A 22,261-nucleotide genomic window follows, 5' to 3' on the forward strand; every position below is an offset into this window, starting at 1 on the left:
AACAGAAGTAATGACTAACATCAAAGAGGCTCCACCAAAACTCCATACAAAATACGGGGACATCACCCGAGTAGACAAATTCAAATACTTGGGTGAGATCATCATGAAAAATGGACTGGACAAAGAAGCACTTCAGGAGCGAGTACGCAAACTGGGAATAGCCTACCAAACATCCCGCACAATCTACAACAAAAAATGCCTTTCCCAAAACACCAAGATACGTCACTATGAAACAGTTCTGAAGCCAGTAGTTCTATATGCAGCCGAAACCCTGTCTCTAAATGCCAGCAAAGGACTTCTTGAAGAACTGGAGAAAAAAGAACGCAAAATTGTGAGAGGAATCTTGGGATCAAAGTACAGAAATGGAATCCATCAAAAGAGATCCAACAAGGAAGTCTACAGCAAAATAGAGAAAATTACCGACACGATCAGAAAAAGACGGGCACGATTTTACGGTCATCTGAAAAGAATGGACAGAAGAAAGTTAACTAAAGAAATCTTTCACTTTTTTGATTCAAACCCCAAAACCACAATTCCCTGGTTTAGAAATACCAAAGAAGACCTGCAAATGCTACATATCTCAGCTGAAGACGCCTTTAACAGAGATCTCTTCCGCAAGAAAATATTGACGAACGGGCTAAACCGAGACGAGCAACCAAAGAGAAGACACGGTGCCCCTTGGACAGAGGAGCGTAAGCAGGTCCACTCACAAAGAATGAGGGAAATTTGGGCTCTAAAGAAGGCCAAGTTCAGTGTCAAATGCAACAAGACTTAACGTGGTCCTTGATGGCCCCAGTGAATTATATATATATATATATACTAGCAAGATACCCGTGCTTCGCTACGGTATTATACTGAAATTTATAATTGAATGCTTATTGTTTTAGATATATAGTCCGCCTAAATTCGCGTTCTGACTCGTTTTCGGCGAGAATCAACCAAAATTCCCGTTCTGACTCGTTTTCTATTAGATTTCGGCATGTTTCCTCCCATTTTTCAATCTTCCTTTCCAGCAATCGATTTCTTACTTCCCGGGCTAGGCTCAGGTATTCCTCCCGGTCAGTTGGGTCCCTAAATCTTTGCCATATTTTCCTATGATCATTTTTAATATGGATGAAATCCTTCAGGAGAACCGGCGTGGTGTCATATTGGGTGCCTTGGCGGCACTAAACCAGCGGCCGGACTGCATTCTTAGTCATTACCAGTCCAGGAGCCGTTTCCAGCGCAGTCCGCACAACTGATGACGGTCCGGAACATTATTATTATTATTATTATTATTATTATGTGTCGCTGTAATGGCTGATGACAGGGAAAACCGGAGTATCCGGAGAAAAACCTGTCCCTCCTCCGTTTTGTCCAGCACGAATGACACATGTAGTGACCGGGATTTGAACCACGGAACCCAGCTGTGAGAGGCCGGCGCGCTGCCGCCTGAGCAACGGAGGATCCTTATAAGTACATTAAGAACAGTAAAATCAATTGGTCTCACCTCCTTCTACACCCCACCGCCGTTAAGTTTGTTTACCGCCACTCCCCCCCCCCCCCCCACCAAAAAAATTAAAAGAATGCTTGTTTCTTTATGTTTAAGGGAGATTCCAAACACCAATGTTCATGTCTATTACCTTCAGTTTTGAGATATAAGTATCCCAATAAAAATAATTTACTTTCTGCACTTCATATCACAATATTCCCCCCCCCCCCAAGTGAATTTTCCCGCAAAAAATACTTGTTTCTTTAATAGTAAAGGATCTTCTTAAATACCAATGATCACGACTCTAACTTCTTCAGTTTTTGATTTATGTGTCCTCATGAAAGGAATTCAACTCCTTTACACTCCCGCCCTCCAAGATGGTTTCCCCACCAAAACGCGCTTTTCTTTGTTTTTAAAGGAGATCCAAATACGAATTTTCACGTCTGTAACAACTTTAGTTTTTATTAGATGTATGTATTCTCATACAATTAAGCCAATTAATTTTTCAATTCTTCCCTCCCCCCTTCATTGGATTTTCCGAGAATACGTGTTTCTTTTCTTTTAAAGAAGATCGCAAATATCAAATTTCACGTCTGTAACGTCTTCATTTTTGTGATATCAGTAGCCTAATTAAAAGAATTCAACACCATTTTCAGTCACCTATACCACCCCCCTCCACCCAAGTGGTATTGCCGAAAACTAAAAACACACGTTTCTTTATGTTTAATAGAGATAAACAATACCTTAACTTCTGTAACATGTTAAGTTTTTTTTTTTTAGATATACTGTAAAAATTCTCATTTTAAAATTTCACCCCTTTTGAGTTCCCCTTAAGTGGAGTTTCCAAAAACAAATCACCTATGTTTATTTACATTTACAGGAGATTCAAAACACCCACTTTTTACGTCTGTAACATTTTACGTTTCCAAGATATTCTGTAGATATAGTCTTTCAAAAAATTCACCCCAATTTGTCACTCCTGTTTAACCGCCATTAATTGGATTTCCCAAAAACTAAGAATTACGTGTTTCTTTATTTTTAAAGGAAATTCCATATACAAATTTTCAGTTCTGTAATATCTTTCGTTTCTGAGATATATGTATCCCCATTAAAGGCATTCAACCCATTTTTCACCCCTTTTACACCCCTCCTATTAGGATTTACAGGAAACAAAAAATACGTGTTCCTTTATTTTTAGAGGAGATTCTAACTACCAATTTTTACATCTATAAACTTTAAAAGTTTTGAGATATAGATACACTCATTTTAAAAAATCACCCCCTTCCCCCCCCCCCCATTAATTGGATTTTCCACAAACAAAAAATACGTTTTCTTTATTTTTAAAGGAGATCCCAAACACCAATTTTCAGGTCTGTAATATCTTCAGGTTCTGAGATATAAGTATCCTCATTAAAGGCATTCAACCCATTTTCACCCCTTTTCACTCCTCCTATTGCGATTTTCCGAAAACAAAAAAATACGTGTTTCTTTATTTTTAATGAAGATTCTAAATACCAATTTTTACATCAGCAAACTTTAAAAGTTTGGAGATATAGATTCACTCATTTTAAAAATTCACCCCCTTTTCACCCTCCCATTAATTGATTTTCCAAAAACAAAAAAATACGTGTTTCTTTATTTTTAAAAGAGATCAAAAGTACCAATTTTGAGGTCTGTAATATCTTCTGTTTCGGATATATAAGTACCGGTATCCTGATTAAAGGCATTCAACCCATTTTCCCCCATTTTCACCCTTTTTCACCCCTCCTATTGGGATTTTCTGAAAACAAAAAAATACGTGTTTCCTTATTTTTAAAGAAGATTCTAAATACACAATTTTCACATCTAAAAACGTTTAAAGTTTTGAGATATAGATACACTCATTTTAAAATTTCATCCCCCCTTTTCACCCCCTTACCGAAGGAATATCCAAAAATCCTCTCTTAGCGAGCACCTACATCATAATGTGAATATATCCCCAAAATTTCATTTCTTTATGTCCAGTAGTTTTGGCTCGGCGATGATGAATCAGTCAGTCAGTCAGTCAGTCAGGACAAGCTATTTTATATATATAGATAATAATTTTATTGCACACAATGTGCATAGAGGATCACAATTAGATATAATAACATGACGACTAACATGCTCTGCATAAGTGTTAGTCCTTGATAAACTCATTAATCCAACAGGACCTCAAGGAACACTTTCTGGATATGATATCTTTCACTTGGTCACATAGCCTACACACACAGTTTTCTTGGTTCATGAAATACTTTGTTTTTACACATCTTGAAGTGGAATCCGTGAGCAGCCAATCTTGTAACTATGTCTCAGTTGGTAGCCCATTTCCGATCAGTCATGGCCTCCATTGAGTAGAAGTCTTCCCAAAGTCCCTTTTTTTTGTCTCTCTCTCTTAGACTATGTATCATTTTATCATATGCTGCGCCTCCTGGTAAAATAAGACCTATCTCAGGTCCTCGATCAGGAAAGTTTCTCTTGCGAGCTCCCCACAAGAAAAGGCAATCCTCAGGAAGATGGATACTGACGTTCTGCGAGTTGGAATGTGAGAAGTTTGAATCATTGTGGTAGGTTAGAGAATCTATAAAGGGAGATGGACTAAAGTTAGATGTAGTTGGTATAAGTGAAATACGCTGTTAGGAAGAGCAGGATTTTTGGCCAAGCACCACAGATTTTTCAACACAAAATCAAACGGGGGAAATGCAGGAGTTGGTTTAATAATGAATAAGAAAATATGGCAGCGGGTCAACTACTATGAAAGGATTATTGTTGTCAAGATAGACACCAAATCAATGCCCACCACACAATAGTGCAGGTCTGTATGCCTACTAGTTCAGCAGATGATGAAATCAAAAGAATATTTGAAGAGATATAAGATGTAATTTAATATGTAAAAGGAAACAACAATCTAATTGTGATGGGAAACTGGAATGCAGTGGTAGGCCAAGGAAGAGAAGGTACAGCACCGGCCATAAGTATGTTGAGAAACAAATTGTTTTGATCTTGTACAATACAAATAATCTGACCATTTTTACACCCAATCAAACCATCACATTCATACAAACGTAAATGTATACCACAAATAATTACATTAGAGTAAAATTGAGCAGAAAAACCATTCCAGAAGTTGATATATACTTCGTACCATCTAATATTTAGTCGGGTAGCCATTTGCTTGTACCGCTGCTGCACATCAAGTTGGCATTGAGTCTACCAATTTCTTGAGGCAAGAGACAGGAATTCTGGACTATTTTTTTATTTAAAGCTTCAAAATATGCCTCTTGGTTTGTGTATGTTTTGCATTTAATATGCTTATTCAGTTCCTCTCATAGATGTTCAATTGGGTTTAAGTCAGGGCTTTAACTTGGCCAATCAATAACCCTGACTCATTCCTTGCTGAGACATGTTTTGACAAACTTAGAAGTTTAGGATCATTCTCATGCTGATACAACCACCCACGAGGCATGTTTTGTTTAGCGTATGGTACCATATGTTGTTCAATGATCCTACCATATACAAATTGATCCATGGTGCCCTCAATTTTTACCATTGTACCAACTCCAGTTCTAGAAAAGCAGCCATTATACGACCACCATGTTTCACTGTGGGTTTTTTGTACCGTACATCATTGCGTATGTTAACTGGACGTCTGACAAAGAATTTCCATCCGAGTTGAACATATTGAATTTACTGTCATCGCTCCACACTTTGGTGTTTGAGGTACCGTTTGATAGTATTTAAGCTAAGTTTGATCTTATAATTGTCTTCTAAATTGTTCCATGCATCTACTGCTGTCATACGAGGATTAGCAACACATTGCCTTTGAATGAGTCACTCAAGAGTAGGGGGCGCCCTAGGCTTATTTATAAGTTTTTTGCTGTTGTTGTAGACTCTGTTCTAAACATTTACAATTTGTCTAAAAAAGGACAAAGTCTTTTGCAACTCGTGCTTGGCTCTTGGCCGCAATCACAGCTTGCCTAAGATCCAATGAATACTCTTTCCTCTCCACATTGTAATATCTGTTTGGATGAAAGAAAGAATTGAAACCAGGCATAAGTAAATCATTATTGTAAGTAAAATCTCATATGTCTCCACATAAATAGTTGGGCCCACTTTACTGCTAGGTTTGAAACATAGACAACACTGAACTCTTTACTCAGACATAATCAGGTAAAGCAATGAATCGGTCTCCTGTTTGTTTTGCATTATGGGTATCATTTATCTTTTGTCAAAAATATGTCAAATTACTTATCGCCAGTACTGTAATACAGTATGAGAATTTGGATTGGGACAAAGAAATGAAAGAGGAAGTCAGCTGATTGAATTCTGCACTGATCATAATTTAGTCCTTGCTAATACTTGGTTCAAACACTACATACAACAGCTGAATACGAGGACGAGACGTGGAGACATTGGCGCTTCCTTCCCTCTTCCTTGTCTATCCTTTCCAATCTCCCCATCCCCCACAAGGCCCCTGTTCAGCATAGCATGTGAAGCGACCTGGGTGAGGTACTGGTCCTCCTCCCTAGTTGTATCCCCTGAGCCAAAGTCTCGCGCTCCAGGACACTGCCCTTGATGTGGTAGAGGTAGGATCCCTCGCTAATTCCAAGGGAAAAACCAACAAATAGACTTTGTTATGATTGGGGAGAGATTCAGAAACCAGGTGTTCAATTGCAAGACTTTCCCAGGAGCAGACATGGACGTCTGACCACAACTTGTTGGTCATGAAATGCCATCTGAGGTTGAAGAAATTGAAGAAAGGGAGGAATGCAAGTAGGTGAGATGTAGACAAGTTGAAAGAAACGAGTGTAAGGGAGTGTTTCAAAGAACATGTTGCACATGACTAAATGAAAAGGCTGTAGGTAAGACTGTATAGGAAGAGTGGACAGTCATGAAGAATGACATCAGTAGAGCTGCTGAAGGCTTGGAAGAAAGGAAAGATCAACTAAGAATCAACGGATAACTCAGGAGATACTAAACCTGGCAAATGAATGACGATATAGGGCAGAAAAGAATACAGGCGATAAAGAATGAAGTGGATAGAAAGTGCTGGACAGCTAAAGAAGAAAGGCTGGAACAGAAGTGCAAGAATGTTGAAAGTTGTATGGTCCTAGGAAAGGCAGGTGCTGCATTCAGGAAAATTGGAAATCTTTGGAGAAAGGAAAACTCAGATGGAACACCACTTTTAGGGAAAGAAGACAAGCCAGAACATGGTAGGACATATCCAGCAGCTGTATAAAGGTGAAGACGTATATGATATGGTTCTGGAACGAGAAGAGGCTGTTGATGCTGATGAAATAGGAGACCCAATTTTGAGGTCAGAGTTCGACAGAGCTTTGAGAGACCTAAATAGGAACAAGGCACCTGGAATTGATGACATGCCCTTTGAATTACTGACTGCCTTAGGAGGAACCAGCATAATAATAATAATAATAATAATAACACTCCGCCATTACCGGTCCCAAGCCCGGGGTCTCATCTTGCAAGCGATGGGGAAGGAGGAGGGGGAGGAGTAACAACCTCGTAAAAAAAAACCTGGGTCCATCTGGCTCCAGATGGTAGCACCCTGTAAGGGCCCCTGCCTAGGGTTACAGGTGAAACCTGGTTAGTGGTCTCGAAGGCGGATGAGGAATTTAATGTCCCAACGGCGGAGAGAGCAAAAGAACCTAGTGGAGTAAAGCACGAATAAAAAAATCATTTCAGACTAACAATCCAATCTTATCTTGGAATTAATTTCCTACCTTGTACAATGTACAATTTCAATTGCAGAATGGAAAGTCCACTGAATGAAAGCACTACCCCAGGTGGTAGCTCGGAAGAGAAATCCACCATTGCGTTATGCGGGACCTAGGGTTCTGGGGAGTCCCAACATCTGTAATAAGCGTGAGTCAGAGCATCCTTGGAATCTTTTCAGACTTAAATTTAAGAGGAAATTCTTTGCAGGCACTCTTAATGTAAATTCCTTGCTAAAAACCAGCAAACAGAAAGAACTGGAAATTTTCTTAGATAGACATGAGGATGAGAATATAACAGAAATAAAAAATTATAGATTCTTTAAAGGTTATGTCCATAAACCAATAGTTGATAATGTTATGGAATTCAAATTTAGTTCAGAAAGGTTATCTCTTCTCATACTTAAATGCAAGAACAAAAAGTATACATTTGTTAAATGTCATGCACCAATAAATGAAGATAATAGCAAGAACCCAAGTAAAACTGAAGAATTCTGGAGTCTTCTAGATGATGAAATGTCAAAAATTCCAAAATCAAATGTTATTATTCTACTAGGTGATTTTAATGCACAAATAGGCAAAGAAAAAGTTTTCAGCAAAACAGTAGGGGCATATCCGGCACGCAAAGGAACAAACAAAAATGGCATGAGACTAATTAATCTCTGTAAATCCTTTCACCTAAAATTAATGTCGACCTTCTTTAAGAAATTTCCAAGAAAGGCTAAAACATGGGTGTCCCCAAACCCGATGTTAGGTGAGTTTCAATTGGACCCTGTAGCTATTTCTCAAAAAGTATTAAGGAAATTATGAATGCTAAAGTAATAAGAAGTGGGGAGTTTGACTCCGATCACTACCTCTCTAAAATTAAGCTAAAGCTTCTACCTCGCAGGAATCAAAGAAGGCCGAGAAAATTACTGAAATACAACATAGATAGACTCAACATTACACAAGCAACTATAGGAAACTTTCAGGAAAAAAATTAAAATAACTCAGCATGGCAAATTTCCAGAATTATCTAAACAGATGAATAGTGCAGTGAAGAAAGTATTTGGATCAGTTAAAACTAAAAAGAAAGTATGGTGGAATAACATATGTGAGGAAGCACTTATGGAAAGAACGAAAAATGGAACTGTTCCGGAAAGAATGAACACTATGAGCTACTTAAACAACAAAAATAATAAGCCAGGTTAAAAGATCTTTTGAAAAATCGCAGCTAGTAGAAATTGAGAATAATTTTGTAAGAAATAACTCCCGAAATTTCTATCAGACCTTTAAGAATAACCTGAAAGGTTATCAATCCCGGAGTATTTGCTTCAGAGGTGCAAATGGTAATATTGGCCTTAACCATGCCGGGAATTGTGAGATTCTGGCAAAACACTTCGAACACCTGCTGAACTGCCCTGAGCCAAATCATAAATTAGAATTTTCAGAAATTCACGAAAATCTAGAAGCTGATTCACCTCCAACAGCGGAAGAAATTAAGAAAGCATTAAAAAATCTTAAAAATAACAAAGCTAGTGGGGAAGACTCCATAACAGCTGAACTTTTAAAATGGGCTGAACCAAAAATTATAGAAGATCTACAAATAATCTTTGAAGAAATTTGGGAAGCAGAAAATATCCCAAAGGATTGGAAAGTGGTTCTAATACACCCATTACACAAGAAGGGTAACAAGCAAGATGTCAACAACTACAGAGGTATATCTCTCTTGCTAGTTGCTTAAAAGATATTCTCAACAATACTACTAAAGTGAGTAAAATCGACACTGAACAGTCAATTGGGTGAATATCAAGGTGGATTTAGAGAGGGAAGATCTTGCTCCGAACAGATTTTCAACCTGAAATCTATAATTCGACGCAGATTAATAAACTCCAAAAAGACATAGTTGTAACATTTATTGACTTTAAAAAAGCTTTTGACTCTGTTGATAAGGAAACCTTAGATAAAGTAATCCATGAATTTGGAGTTAAAACTAAATTGGCAAACCTAATTCGTGAAACACTTACAGACACTATCTCGAAAGTAAAATTTATGGGTGGAATATCTCGACCTTTCAAAATAAATACAGGTGTCAGCCAGGGCGATAGTCTATCTCCACTCCTTTTCAATTGTGTCATGGAGAAAATTGTAAGAATTTGGAGTGAAAAACTGAAAGAATCCAAAGTATTGCCACTCATGCTGGGGTAGAAGAACAAACTTGTTGCTATAAATTTTCTAGCATTTGCAGATGACTTTGCCATACTTGCAGAAAGCCTTTCAGGTGCAGCAATGCAAGTCAATCTCCTTGAAAAGACAGCCAACATGACAGGCTTGAGAATCTCTGCCGAGAAAACAAAATTTTTGACGAATATAAAAAGTGCCCCAAAGTTTTTAGTAACGGATATTGGTCAAATAGAAAAGGTAAAGAAATTCAAATATTTGGATGAGACAATTCAAGAAAATGGTTTAGAAAAATCTGCTATAGAGGAGAGCATACAAAAGATGGAAAGAGCGTATGATATAACTAAGAATACTTACAACAAAAAGTGCTTATCAAGAAAACTTAAAATAAAGCACTACAACACAGTAGTGAAACCAGAATGCCTTTATGCCAGCGAATGTCTAGCACTGACCTACAAGCTTGATAAATTAGAAATATTAGAAAGAAGAATAACAAGGAAAATATTGGGTCCTCTAAGAATTGCAGAGTTTTGGAAATTAAGAAGTAACAACGAAATTTACCAGAACATAGAAAACATATCAGAAACAATAAAAAGGAAATTGCTTATTCTTGGACACAGTTACAGAATGGATGACAATAGACTAACTAAACGGATCTTCAAGTATCTTTGGGAAAAGAAATCAACTACTACCTGGATTCAAGAAGTCAAGAAAGACCTGGAAAGGAACAATATTGGAAAGGAAGATTTTTAGGAAGAAAGTCTTATAAATCGAAGGATTCCAAGGGAGGAAGGAAAAGAAAACAGGCACAAAGTGGACTGAAGACAGGAAAAGGCACAGTGAAACAATGAAAGAATAGTGGAAGAAAAGGAAAGAACAACTAAGGAGGAAGAATTGAAATTGTAACATGGTCCTTAGAAGGCCGGAACGCAAGAATAATAATAATAATAATAATAACTAAACTTATCTCGTAATGGTCCATCTTTTCAATACTATATTATGCAATGTTTACATTGCATTTTTAATCCAGGGACTAGTTTTGGCCTTGGCTGGCCATCATCAGCCTTAATGCCAAACTGTACAAACACATCTAATAACTGAAACAAATGTATAAATCATACACAAATTACTTTAAAAGGTGTTAAAGGCGTCTGGGATGAACTTTGTGCACAACACGTGAATTATGACGAAATTAAAATCATGCTCTAAAATTCTTAGATGTGTGTGTTGCATTGTGTTAAAATGTTCCATTAGTGCTTCTTCTTAAAATATCATGAAAATGCTGAAAAGTTCCTCTGTTGGAAATTATCAATGGTTGAATCAAGGATGGCACACAAAGACATGATTAAATAGCTGGCACGTTCTTAGATTGCAGCTGGTAAGGATTCGCAATTCAATGCGGTGTCCATGAAGTTAAACTGAATAAATTAATAAACTAAAAGGAGAGAGTGTGCTTATCAAATGGCACAGGTTATTCGAGACTTACCTTTCATTTCGGCATGTGGTGCATGGCGTACTGTTGTGTGCCTCATATTTATGGGGAGGAGTTGAGATTGTTAGATTCAAAGAAAAGGGAGAGAGTGGGGCAAGGCTGAAACTAGTCCCCAGATTAAAAATGCAATGTAAACATTGCATAATATAGTATTGAGAAGGTGGACCATTACAGCATAAGTTTAGTTATTATTGTGATCACAGTTCAATACAGATCAAAACCATGAAGTTAAATGACAAACCAGCATGGTGAGATTATTCCATTTAGTGTGTAAGATGTATGATACAGGAGAAGTGCCATCCAATTATTGGCAGAATGTTATACCTATTCCCAAGAAAGCTGGTGCTGACAAGTATGAAAACTACCACATCATTACTTTAGTATCTCATGCGTGCAGAGTTTTAATGCGTATTATTTACAGAAAAATGGGAAGACAAGTTGAAGCTGAGTTGGAAGATCAATTTATCTTCAGAAAAAATGTAGCAACACATGAAGGAATCCTGACTCTACGTCTGATCTTAAAGGACCAAATTAAGAAGCACAAGCCCACATGCAAGGTGTTCGTAGATATAGAAAAGGTATTTGATAATGTTGATTGGACCAAGCTATTTGAAATTCTGAAGGTGATAGTGATCAGATACCAAGAATGAAGAATTACATATCTATAATGTTTATAAAAATCAGTCTGCAGTGTTAAGAATCAAGGGTTTTGAAAAAGAAGCAATAATCCAGAAGGCAGTGAGGCAAGGCTGCATTTTTTTTTTTTTTTTAGTGTTTATATAGAACAGGCAGCAAAGAAAATCAAAGAGGAATCTGGAATCACAATCCAAGGAGAAGAAATCAGAACCCTAAGATTTGCTGATGATATTATTTTATCTGAGGCTGCAGAATGTCTGAAGCGCTGAATGGTACCGACATAGTTTTGGGGAAAGAGTACAAGATGAACATAAATAAGTCCAAAACAAAAGTAGTGGAGTGCAGTCGAACAAAGTCAGGTGATGCAGGAAATATTAGATTAGGAAATGGAGTCTTAAAGGAAGTAGATGTAGATGAATATTGTTACTTGGTAGAAAAATAACTAATGATGGCAGAAGTAGGGAGGACATAAAATGCAGATTAGCACAAACAAGGAATGCCTTTTTTAAGAAAAGAAATATGCTCACTTCGAACATCGATATAGGAATGAGATGATTTTAAAGAAGTTTGTATGGAAGTGAAACGTCGATGATAAGTAGCTCAGAAAGAAAGAGAACGGAAGCTTTTGAAATGTCGTGTTACAGAAGAATGCTGAAGGTGAGATGGATAGATCAAATTACGAATGAAGAGATACTGAATCGAATTGTTGAGAGGAGATTGATTTCGCTAAATTTGACAAGAAGAAGAAATAGAATGATAGGACACATCTTAAGACACCCAGGACTTTTTCAGTTGGTTTTTGAGGGAAGTGTAGGTGGTAGACCAAGGTATGAATATGACAAGCAAATTTAGGATGTAGTAGTTACGTAGAGGTGAAAAGAGTAGCACAGGATAGGATGGCATGGAGTGCTGCATCAAACCAGTATACTGATGACTCAGTCAACAACAACAACAGTAATGTATGTATGTATGTATGTATATATGGAAATTCTTTTGTATTATTGTGAAATATTAATTTTTTCTTTTTTTTTTCTTATTTCTGTAGGTTAGGGCAAAGGAACCATTTGGCGAGCAAGCAAGGAACACAATTGCTGTAAATTTTTTTGGAGTTTTGGCTACATGCCATACACTCTTCCCTATATTGCGGCCTCATGCTCGAGTGGTGAACTTGACAAGCTCTCTGGGACACCTCAGTGTTATTCCAGGACAGAAGCTACGTGACCAGTTGTCAGATCCCAATCTTACTGAAGAACAGCTGTGTGACCTCATGAATGCATTTGTTAAGTAAGTTTACTTTATGGAACAATTTAATAACATGTAGTGAATTAAATCAATTACACTACTAACATACTAAATAATATCCTGTTAATTTCTGATTAGTATTTGAAGAAGAGTAGGATTGATACTTCAGTCAGCCCCATTTATGATGCAACCTGCTTGACAACTTCCCCTAACCCCTCCCATTCCAATAATGGCAGTTCAAAACCTGACAACAGTAGCACTCAAACTGTCACACATTCACTCAACAACAACAATGTATGTATGTATGTATGTATGTATGTATGTATGTATGTATGTATGTTGTCCAGTGGGGCCAACTTCTGAGTGAGTTTCCAATCTACATTTTAAACGTTTAAGTGCTGAGTTACCAGTTGCACTACCTTCATGATGTACAGGCCGTACTGTAGCTTTGATGACATCACGCTTGGGTGGGACTTGGAGGCAATACGGATCCGCTCCGCTTGAATAACATACTCATTTAAATTAGTTAAGAAACTGTTAACACCTTATAAAACAAAAAAACTATTCATAAACATTTGTTAGTTCTGACATACAATGCATATCCTTCCCCGTAACGTTCTATTTGACATACAATGCACATCCTTCGTCGTAATGTTCTATTTGTCGCGTATATCTGTTCGTTTCCGTGAGTACAGGCTAACACTTTTCACACATATTCTTGAGATTTCTATTCGTTTTCTAGTCAACTGGAACGTTCACATCAAAACTGATAGAAAACAATGGTGAAATCTGTGGAAGGTATCATACCTTGATGTGCGAATTGAGAGGACAGAATTGTTAACAAATTTCTGTATGGAAGTTTGATGGTTTTGTCTTATATTCATGCACATTTATATTGTATAGAAAAGCTGGATCCTCCTGTCAATTTATTTCTTATATTATTCATGCACATTGTGCGTAATTAAATATTTATTCTGTTATCAGGTTTTGCAATTTTGCAATTTCCATGCATCTCTCAATATTTCTCTACTCTTCTCCCTTTTTTTAACTGATATGACGGAAGTGTTTTCTTGCTACTTAAGCTCGCGTAGCTGTAAGCTTACACATTCGGGAGATAAAGGGTTCAAACTCAAACCTTGAGGATAGTTCACATGGCTTCCCATTTTTACTGCAGACAAATACTAGTGCTGTATGACATTAAACAGATGGCAAGCTAAGAAATATCAGTTCTTTTTATTCTCTCCTCTGCAATTTTCTCTTCTCTTAAAATAACCCATGCTAGAACCTGGTTTTTTTATGCAGTAATAGCATGACGAATATAAAAACAAGTGTGAGGACTCCTCGAGTTCAAGCGCACCCCACCAGGCAGCACTAGAGTGGGCAAGCTCCACATTACCAATCAGCTGGTCTTAGGATTGATGCTAGAGGAAACGTATTACTTCGCAACTGATAAGTATATAGCCTACACTATCTTTTAAAAAACAATGAGAGATTACAATTAAAATACCACGGCAGGGTACAATGGGATAAATCAAACATGAAAATAAGACCTATGGCCTTCATCACATATTGCGGAAAGCACAGGTTACTGGAGTGTACATATGCAGATAAATAGCACATAATTCCCAGCATATTAAAATGACCACCTGTGTACTATTTAAAGGTAATACTCTACTTACCAACTCAATTTTTTGGTTACTGGACTTTTAAACGTTTGCTGAAGATTTGGCAGATGTTCGAGATTGTAAATCTCGCCAGATTTCCTTTTGTTCTGAAGAAAAATCGTCACTTCAGATAATAATATGTCTGGGGATTATATCCATAACATGTTGAACATAACAGCCAGCTCCTGAGGGATCAACTGATTTTTTTCTATAGAATTGATAAAATCAAAAAATATTTTGCCCCACATCGATTTTGAGTTCAGTTTTCCATTAATTACTTTCTCGGCCTGGAAAAGAATGTCACATGCACTTTTCGAAGGATGTGTTAAAAACACTTCATTGTTGCTTGAACCATAGTCTTTTATATCGGTGAGAACTGAAAATTTACTCTTGATTATTCTCAAGTGTGCACTCCCGTCTTCAATTTCTTTCTTCTTTCCTGATGGTGTCTACGTTATTTTTCCTGTTGGGAGTTTCACGGAACTTAATCTCACTTGAAAGATATTTTGACAAATTTGGGAAAATGTAAGGCACTGCTCCTGTATGTAATTTCCATCTCACACGAGAGATGTCCACTTTTTCACCGTTCACTATAAAATTATCTGATTTTACTATTAAATCATCAGAGAAATGAACATGACAAATTCTGCTATTACGTGTGGAATAGCTCTGGCCCTTACCCGTAGCAAAATCAATCACCCTTATACCATAATCGTTCTTCCCACTTGGGCGTTGAAATCCCTCATAACAACTTTAACATCATGCTTCACCACTAGTGCTAATTCTTGTTCCAGTTGTTCATAAAAGATATCTTTCTCTGCTGACTCTGCATCTTCTGTTGGTGCATATATACATATGAAAGATATATTAAAGAAGCGGGCGTTCACACGTAGGACACAAATTCTGTCATTAACGGGCTTGAAGTTCAGTATTACATTCTCATATGCATTATCAACAAGGAACCCTGTACCTCCGTATCCTCTGTTTCCACAACTATAGAACAAGGTGTGTGTCCCAGTTGCAAGTATTCCACTTCCATTCCATTTTACCTCTTGTATTGCTACCACCTTCATATTATATTTCTTCATTTCGTTCTTTAGATTCATTAGTTCTCCAGGTTTATTCAGCGTTGTTACATTCCATGTCACGAAATACCAATTCACTTGCCATTTCTGTTGCCAGGGTCGTTTATCCATTATGTCCACCTGGTTTCCTTTGTCCTTTGGTTCCGTAATTAGAGTTTTTTCTGGGGTAGGGTTGTTAACTCCATGCTCAACCCCCAACCTGGAGGACCAGGGTACTGCTCTTAGTCCGGCTTGTGTGGCCCTACTAGGAGCCATAGTTCTTGCTGGCATAGCTCTAAGGGTCATTTGAGCATGTAACCCTCCAAAAACACCTGGTAATGCCATATTGCCTTTGTCAAAGTGGCAGTACCTGCAGGAGGATCATCTAACCTGCTCTCCAGCTGTTTTGGGAACTGTTTATAAACTGTAGTAACTAGGCCTTGATGATGTTCGCTTGTAGTTCATTCTTTTTTTTTTTTCTTTTTTTCTTCCAATAACTGTTTGTGACATTGGAGTGAAATTAACACTTTCTTATTTATAGCTATGTTAATAGTTAAATTTGGAATATTATATATTTATATTGGAATAGGTTTGTGTGGTGCTGTCTACAGGAGGAATATCAAGTTTGACAATGTATGATGTTACAATCAAGCTTCTCAATTATCTGTTGGAACATAATTATGAAAGGGTGTATTAACATGTTTTCTACTAGAATAAAGTTGAACTATTAATCTTCCCCAGCTAGACCTTCATTATTTCACTCAACATAGTGCTTTTCTTTCATAGAGCTGCAGAAGAAGGCAGACACAGTGCTGAAGGCTGGCCAAATAGCTGTTACTCAGTTTCTAAGGTTGGTGTTAGTGCACTGACCTTCATCCAGCAACGTGCTTTCGACAAAGATTCTCGTGAAGACCTTGTTGTTAATGCTGTTCACCCTGGTTATGTAAAGACAGATATGACAAGTCATATGGGTCATCTTACTCCTGAAGAAGGTGATTTTTATTTTTATATTGCTTATGGTGGTATGTTTTTCAGGTCTCGGCTTAGAACAAGTAGCTTTGTATTTTAATCAAAGTCTAAAAAAAGGAACATGCTATATAGCATAATCTAATGTTTTATAGACATGCATATATTTTTGCTGCATTACCTCTGATCATTGGCAAAAATATTTGTTCTAGTATAATATAATACGTAAGAATCATTTAAAAGTAATCTTTAGTCCCAAATCCCATACACTAGAGAGGGGTCCGGGAAAATGTAGACACTTGTTGATAGTCAATATTAATGGAACAAAATAACATATCGTTACAATTCTTGCACTGGGGGAAGTTTATTTTGTGTTCAAAGTGACTCCCATTAGCTGCCAAACAATGTCAATGCCGTGAACTGCTGACTGAACTACGGCTGTCAGTATTGCTGGTGTGATAGCCACACAGGATGCCTCGATGGTTTCTCGTAGCTCGTTCAGTGTAACTGGCATTTGTCGATAAACTTCATTTTTCAAGGTCCCCCATAGTTAGAAGTCAAGAACTGTAAGGTCTGGAGACCGTGGTGGATACTCACCAGGTAGATTTTCATCCAAGTAGGCTCTGACATCTCGGCAAAGCACCATCCTGTTGTAGGTAAAATCTTTAATTTCCAAACACCTCTCGGATGGCAGGTAAAATTGATGTTTGTAGCACATAAGGATACACCTCATCAGTTATGATATCTTCAAAGAAGAATGGACCGATCAAACCGTGCGATGACAGACCACACCACACATTGACACCGGGTAGATTAACATGTTTGTCCACGTGAATGTGAGGATTTTCAGAAGCTCAGTACATGCAGTTGTGGTGGTTTACAGTACCGTTCAGTTTGAATTGCGCCTCGTCAGATCAGATAACCATCCCAGCAAACCGTTCATCTTTGCAAAGCATGCCTTCAAACCACTCGCAATACTCCATCCATTGATCTGGGTTGTCCTCGTTTGTAGCTTGCAGCGATCTTGAAATGTACAGTTTCCCCTTTGCAGCCTTCAGAATTCGTTGTACGGTTGATTGGCTTACCCCACTTCCACGTGCACCCTGATTCACAATTTTTTGAGGTGACCTACCAAAATGTTGCAACACAGCAGCACTGGAAGCTGGACTTGATGATTTGGTCAGCCAGACCTTCTTTTATGCACATCCTGGACAGTACCGTTGGCTTCAAATTTATCCAGAATACGATAAATTGTTGTACGTGTTGGTGGCTGAGTTCCGTACACACAACGCCATTGCATCTCCATCATGTTTTCATACTTCCAATACTACTTCAATATGGCCTTGCGTTGCTGAAACGGCAACCTTACTTCATTCATTGGTGCACTCTTATCTGCTGGAAAATGCGTCAGAATTGTCCCGCCATTCACGTGACCTTCATGATCTGTTGAGAAAACAATGGACTATGCTACCGTGCAAGAATTACAACGATATGTCATTCTGTTCCAAAGATATTAACTATCAAATAGCGTCTACATTTTTCTGGATCCCTCTGTATGTTTGTCTCACTAGTTGATGCCCTGAGTGCTAAAATGCATCACATCATAAAATAATTTTTAAAGGCAGTAAATTATACAGGGTTGTTTCAACTTGATGTGTGCCTTATTAAGGAGATATTTCTCATTGAATTGTTCGTTGATTAAATCCAACCTACCTTAGTACCAATTATAATAGTTCATGAGATAGTCAAGACTGAAGTTAATAACTTAAGACAATTACTTCTATGATAAGGAATGATAAAATAGGGAAGTAATACTCTCACAACTCATGAGTTATCTGTATTTTATTAGAAATTTAACAACAATGCAGAAAAGAGAACAGACTAATTTTCATTCTACTCTATCACCCACTGAAGGAGGAGACTGTGACAATACGATCTGCAGATGTAAACAAAAAGACTACATACTTGTACTATACAGTAAAACCTTGATGCATCGTTTTTCTGGGGGGAGGGGCAAAATGCCGATGGATGCGGAAAAACGATAAATGCAGGTGACATATAAAATAGAGGAAAAGCAAAATAATAAAATATGTGTACTCTTTGGGCATTTTTCGTCATGTAAATACAATAATAATAATAATAATAATGGCGTGTGGCCTCCAAAGCCGGGTGTAGCTCTTTCGAGTTGTTGCGATACTCAATCTACACGCTTATGAAAATGCTGCTCTACCTAAGATGAATCCTAATGCGTAAGTGGGCGCACACACACAGCTCCTGAACTGTCTGAGTTAACCAACGAAAGATAAAATCCCCGACCCAATCGTGACCTCTTGAACTGAAGGCCAACATGTGCTAACCATTTAGCCATGAAGTCGGACATGCTCGTACTATACATAACGGTATCAAACTATTGCAATCATGATATACGCAATGAAAATAAAAAGCGCAACGTTTACACTGCTTCGTTTCACTTTTCCTTACATCTCTTAGTAATTGGAAAACCTTCAAGGTCAGTTCTCTTATTGCAAATTAATGATATACGTGGATATTACGGCGATAACCTGTATTTTAGTAAAGATTCTGTACACCCATCATGAACGCTAGGTTAGAGCAAAGAGAATAAGGGTTAGAGTTCCCACATGGCGCAGCTCGGACGATGTCACAGAGGTTAGAAATTCAACCTGGCGTGCCTCGGACGATGTCACAGTGGGCTAAGTGATGCTGCCAACTTAGTAATTAGTTTCAAGACTGCGCTAGTGAAAAGATTATTGGTCTGGCGTGGTTAGGTCCGGCTTATAACAAGACAATTGGGCAGGGGGCATCGAAGTGTTCAACAGGCCTTTAGCGTCCCACACACATCACCAGGAACGACGCAATTAATAACCCTGTGACTAATTAAAATGTACCCGGTGTACGCCGTGACTATTTTAAACTGCACGATTTTCTCATTTTTCAATGAAGCTGGCAGCTCTAGCCAGTCAATAGCAACGCATAAAATGGTGGCAAATTTGAGTTTTATAGTGCTTTCGTTTTAATTCTTGTAAATAAGAATACTTCTAGGGGCCGGTTAGTGGGTCGAGGAGAATTATTGGCACCAGGAGGCTCGTAGTGAGGTTGCGCGTGAATAACCTGCACACAGCACTCCAGCCTACAAGATCTTTGTTCAAGACTAGCAACTTGTAATCACTTACATTTTCGCGTAACAGGTTGCCGCTATTATATGCTAGAGTATTCAGCTGTCTCTTTAAATTAAAAATACGATCGATCCGTGCGGGAGAATTGTGGCCTAGGACAAATATTTTCTTGACGATCGATACGATAAAATGATAGTTCAAGGAAGTATAGATGTGGGCTTATTTAACATTGGTTTATGTGGAACATTTTTGGGACCGAATAAATTGAACGGTGGATACGGGAAAGTGACAGTTCCAAGGTTCTGTTATATCTACTGGGGTAACTGAGTCAGAGGCCTCACAGATGCTAAGGTGAAGTAGTTGGCTGCAACAGTTCCCATGTGTCCTGTGTTGTTGAGGTAACCAGATTTACTAACAAAGCAACATCGATACTCAAAAGGATATTTACGTGTACATATTGGGCTTTAGCTTGGTTCCCAGTTCTCTTATACAGTATGAAGCACAACCAGAACTGATTCCAAAAAACAAGGCTGCATTTATTGAAATTTCTGTCTCTAAGTTGCAGTTCTGTTGACCATTGTTAATTTTCTAATGAAGCTCATATGACTCGTGTTGTATGAGTGCCCTATTCTAAAATAAACTGTTAGAATTAGTTCTAAGATATGCAGGGTTAAATCAGAGTAGGATTAAAATGATGCTCATTAAGTTATGACCACCTTACCATGACTATCATGGCTCCACAACATTTACTTTGGATTATTTCAAGTCGTTGAAGGATGCCCATTTCATTGATATTCAGTGGTTTCTTGTTTATTTTTAGAGCGTTTTTCATTGGAAAGAATAGTGGTTTGTTTGTGTTGCTTAATTGATGATGATTCTCTTTTCAAATGACACTCAATTTCCCTACTTCAGAACAAGGACAACAAAATTATGATAAAGGGAACTATTTCCATAGTCTTTCATCAGTCTTACTGTATTCAGCATGAATTATTCTTAATTTTACTTATTGATTTTGTATGGATATTGTTTGGTGGATTAATTATAGTTTAAAGGGGAAATGCAACTAGATAACCATTCCCTTCTAACATTAATTTGAGGAGAAAATGGAGAATTTCTGGCCGTTCAAAGAATGATTTCAATAAAAAAAGGGAAGGGTCACCAAGGATGTGATAATGATAGACTCCATAGTGCTTTCAAACCTTACACAGTTTGGGTTGGAAGAGAACAAAGATAGGAGAGTGAGGAGTCTGGCACAAGTAAATGGAAGTAATGCCAGGCTCAGTACTGTCCATATGGTCGTTAAGCCATGCTCCTAAATCGAGAACCCCTGGGTGTCAACTCTTACATTCCTTCCCCCCTTACACATGGGATATGAATATTTGTTCCTCTTGCTGACTAAGCTTTAGCTTTTACAGCTCTGTATTGCGTATCATTTGTAAAATACGGTGGAAGCTCAATTCCCCGTTTTTGGAGGGACCCTGAAAAAAAATGTACGATACGAGAAAACTAAAAATCCAGGAATGGATTAAATTTGCCTAAATACCATAATAACGAAATATTATTTGTTATAATCTAACAAAAACTCCTGCATAAATTATGCATGTTAAAGATCCTGATACTTAATTCAATTTTACCATGGAAACTTCTTTCAGTTCAGTAACTTGCATCAGCCAAGTGTTTTGGGAAATGTAGTAGTAAATAACTCCAAGCTAAGCAACGACTGATCATAAGTTTTTTACTTCTCTCATCTAATTCAATAAAACAGTCTTGGATGAAAACTTTCTGGGAGGAGAAGAAAAGATGAACCAGTAAACCAGTTGTTTCCCAAAGTTCAAAGTAGGCCAAAATTAGAAGAAAAAGCAGAAACTAACGCACATTCAATACAAAAGAAATGATTGCAAAATCCCCACCTTTAAAAAAAAATTCATCCCTTGTTATTTGGTACCTGGTAAATGTAGTTTTTTATATGGTATGTCTTGTACCACATAAATTATTATTAGGCCTGCCTTGAATTTAAAGGTTATGTTGTATTCGAAAATATGGTTTGGAATGTAAGTATCCATTCTCAAAAGTTCTTGAGTGCATTATATTCAATCCTGCCTGTCACTAATCACGAGCCACAAAATTAATAGACAGTGTAATCATCAAAACTCAAGAAATTTTGGTTTATTCATGACCTTGAGCTAAGCTACAAAACACATTGACACACACTCTGCACAAGTCAGTAGGGTACACGTGGGAAGTGATATTAGTTTTTTAAATGTTAGGCTTCGCATATAAAACGACTGTGATTTTTATAAGGATATTTTAATGTAAAACTTCCTGTCTTAGATTGGGGCCAATACGTTAATATCCCAAGACCTCCCATGGCCATATCGTATGTATGTAATGTGCAGCATCTGTTCAGGTCCCTGATGCTCCCAGAAGATGGAGTGCATCATTGAAAACGGTAGCAGCTGTGAAAGGTCGAAGTGGATAAAAGTGCAGTGTAACAACACTTTGTAAAGAATGCCCCATTTACTCAGAAATGTGTCGTGACCAACCATAGCGGTAAGAATATCTCAAGTAACGAGACACGAGAAATCTTCCAAGCATATTGCAAATTCTCAAAATTTGATTCCTTTCTGAAAGCCCAGTGAGTAATGCCCTGACAGAAGTGCCAAGAACCTGCTCGGCGATACA

General features: G+C 37.7%; 1 protein-coding gene across 1 annotated transcript in view; it reads left to right on the forward strand.

Annotated features, from left to right (window-relative positions):
• The window catches only part of LOC136877468 (carbonyl reductase [NADPH] 1), a 172,210-nt gene that overhangs the window by 46,670 nt on the left and 103,279 nt on the right, over window positions 1–22,261 (forward strand). The window contains exons 4-5 of the mRNA XM_067151527.2: window positions 12,555–12,793; window positions 16,266–16,471. Of these exons, the coding sequence (XP_067007628.1) occupies window positions 12,555–12,793; window positions 16,266–16,471 (445 nt within the window). The remainder of the gene's footprint in view (window positions 1–12,554; window positions 12,794–16,265; window positions 16,472–22,261) is intronic.

This window comes from Anabrus simplex, chromosome 7 (genome assembly GCF_040414725.1).
Source record: "Anabrus simplex isolate iqAnaSimp1 chromosome 7, ASM4041472v1, whole genome shotgun sequence".
Classification (NCBI taxonomy): domain Eukaryota; kingdom Metazoa; phylum Arthropoda; class Insecta; order Orthoptera; family Tettigoniidae; genus Anabrus; species Anabrus simplex.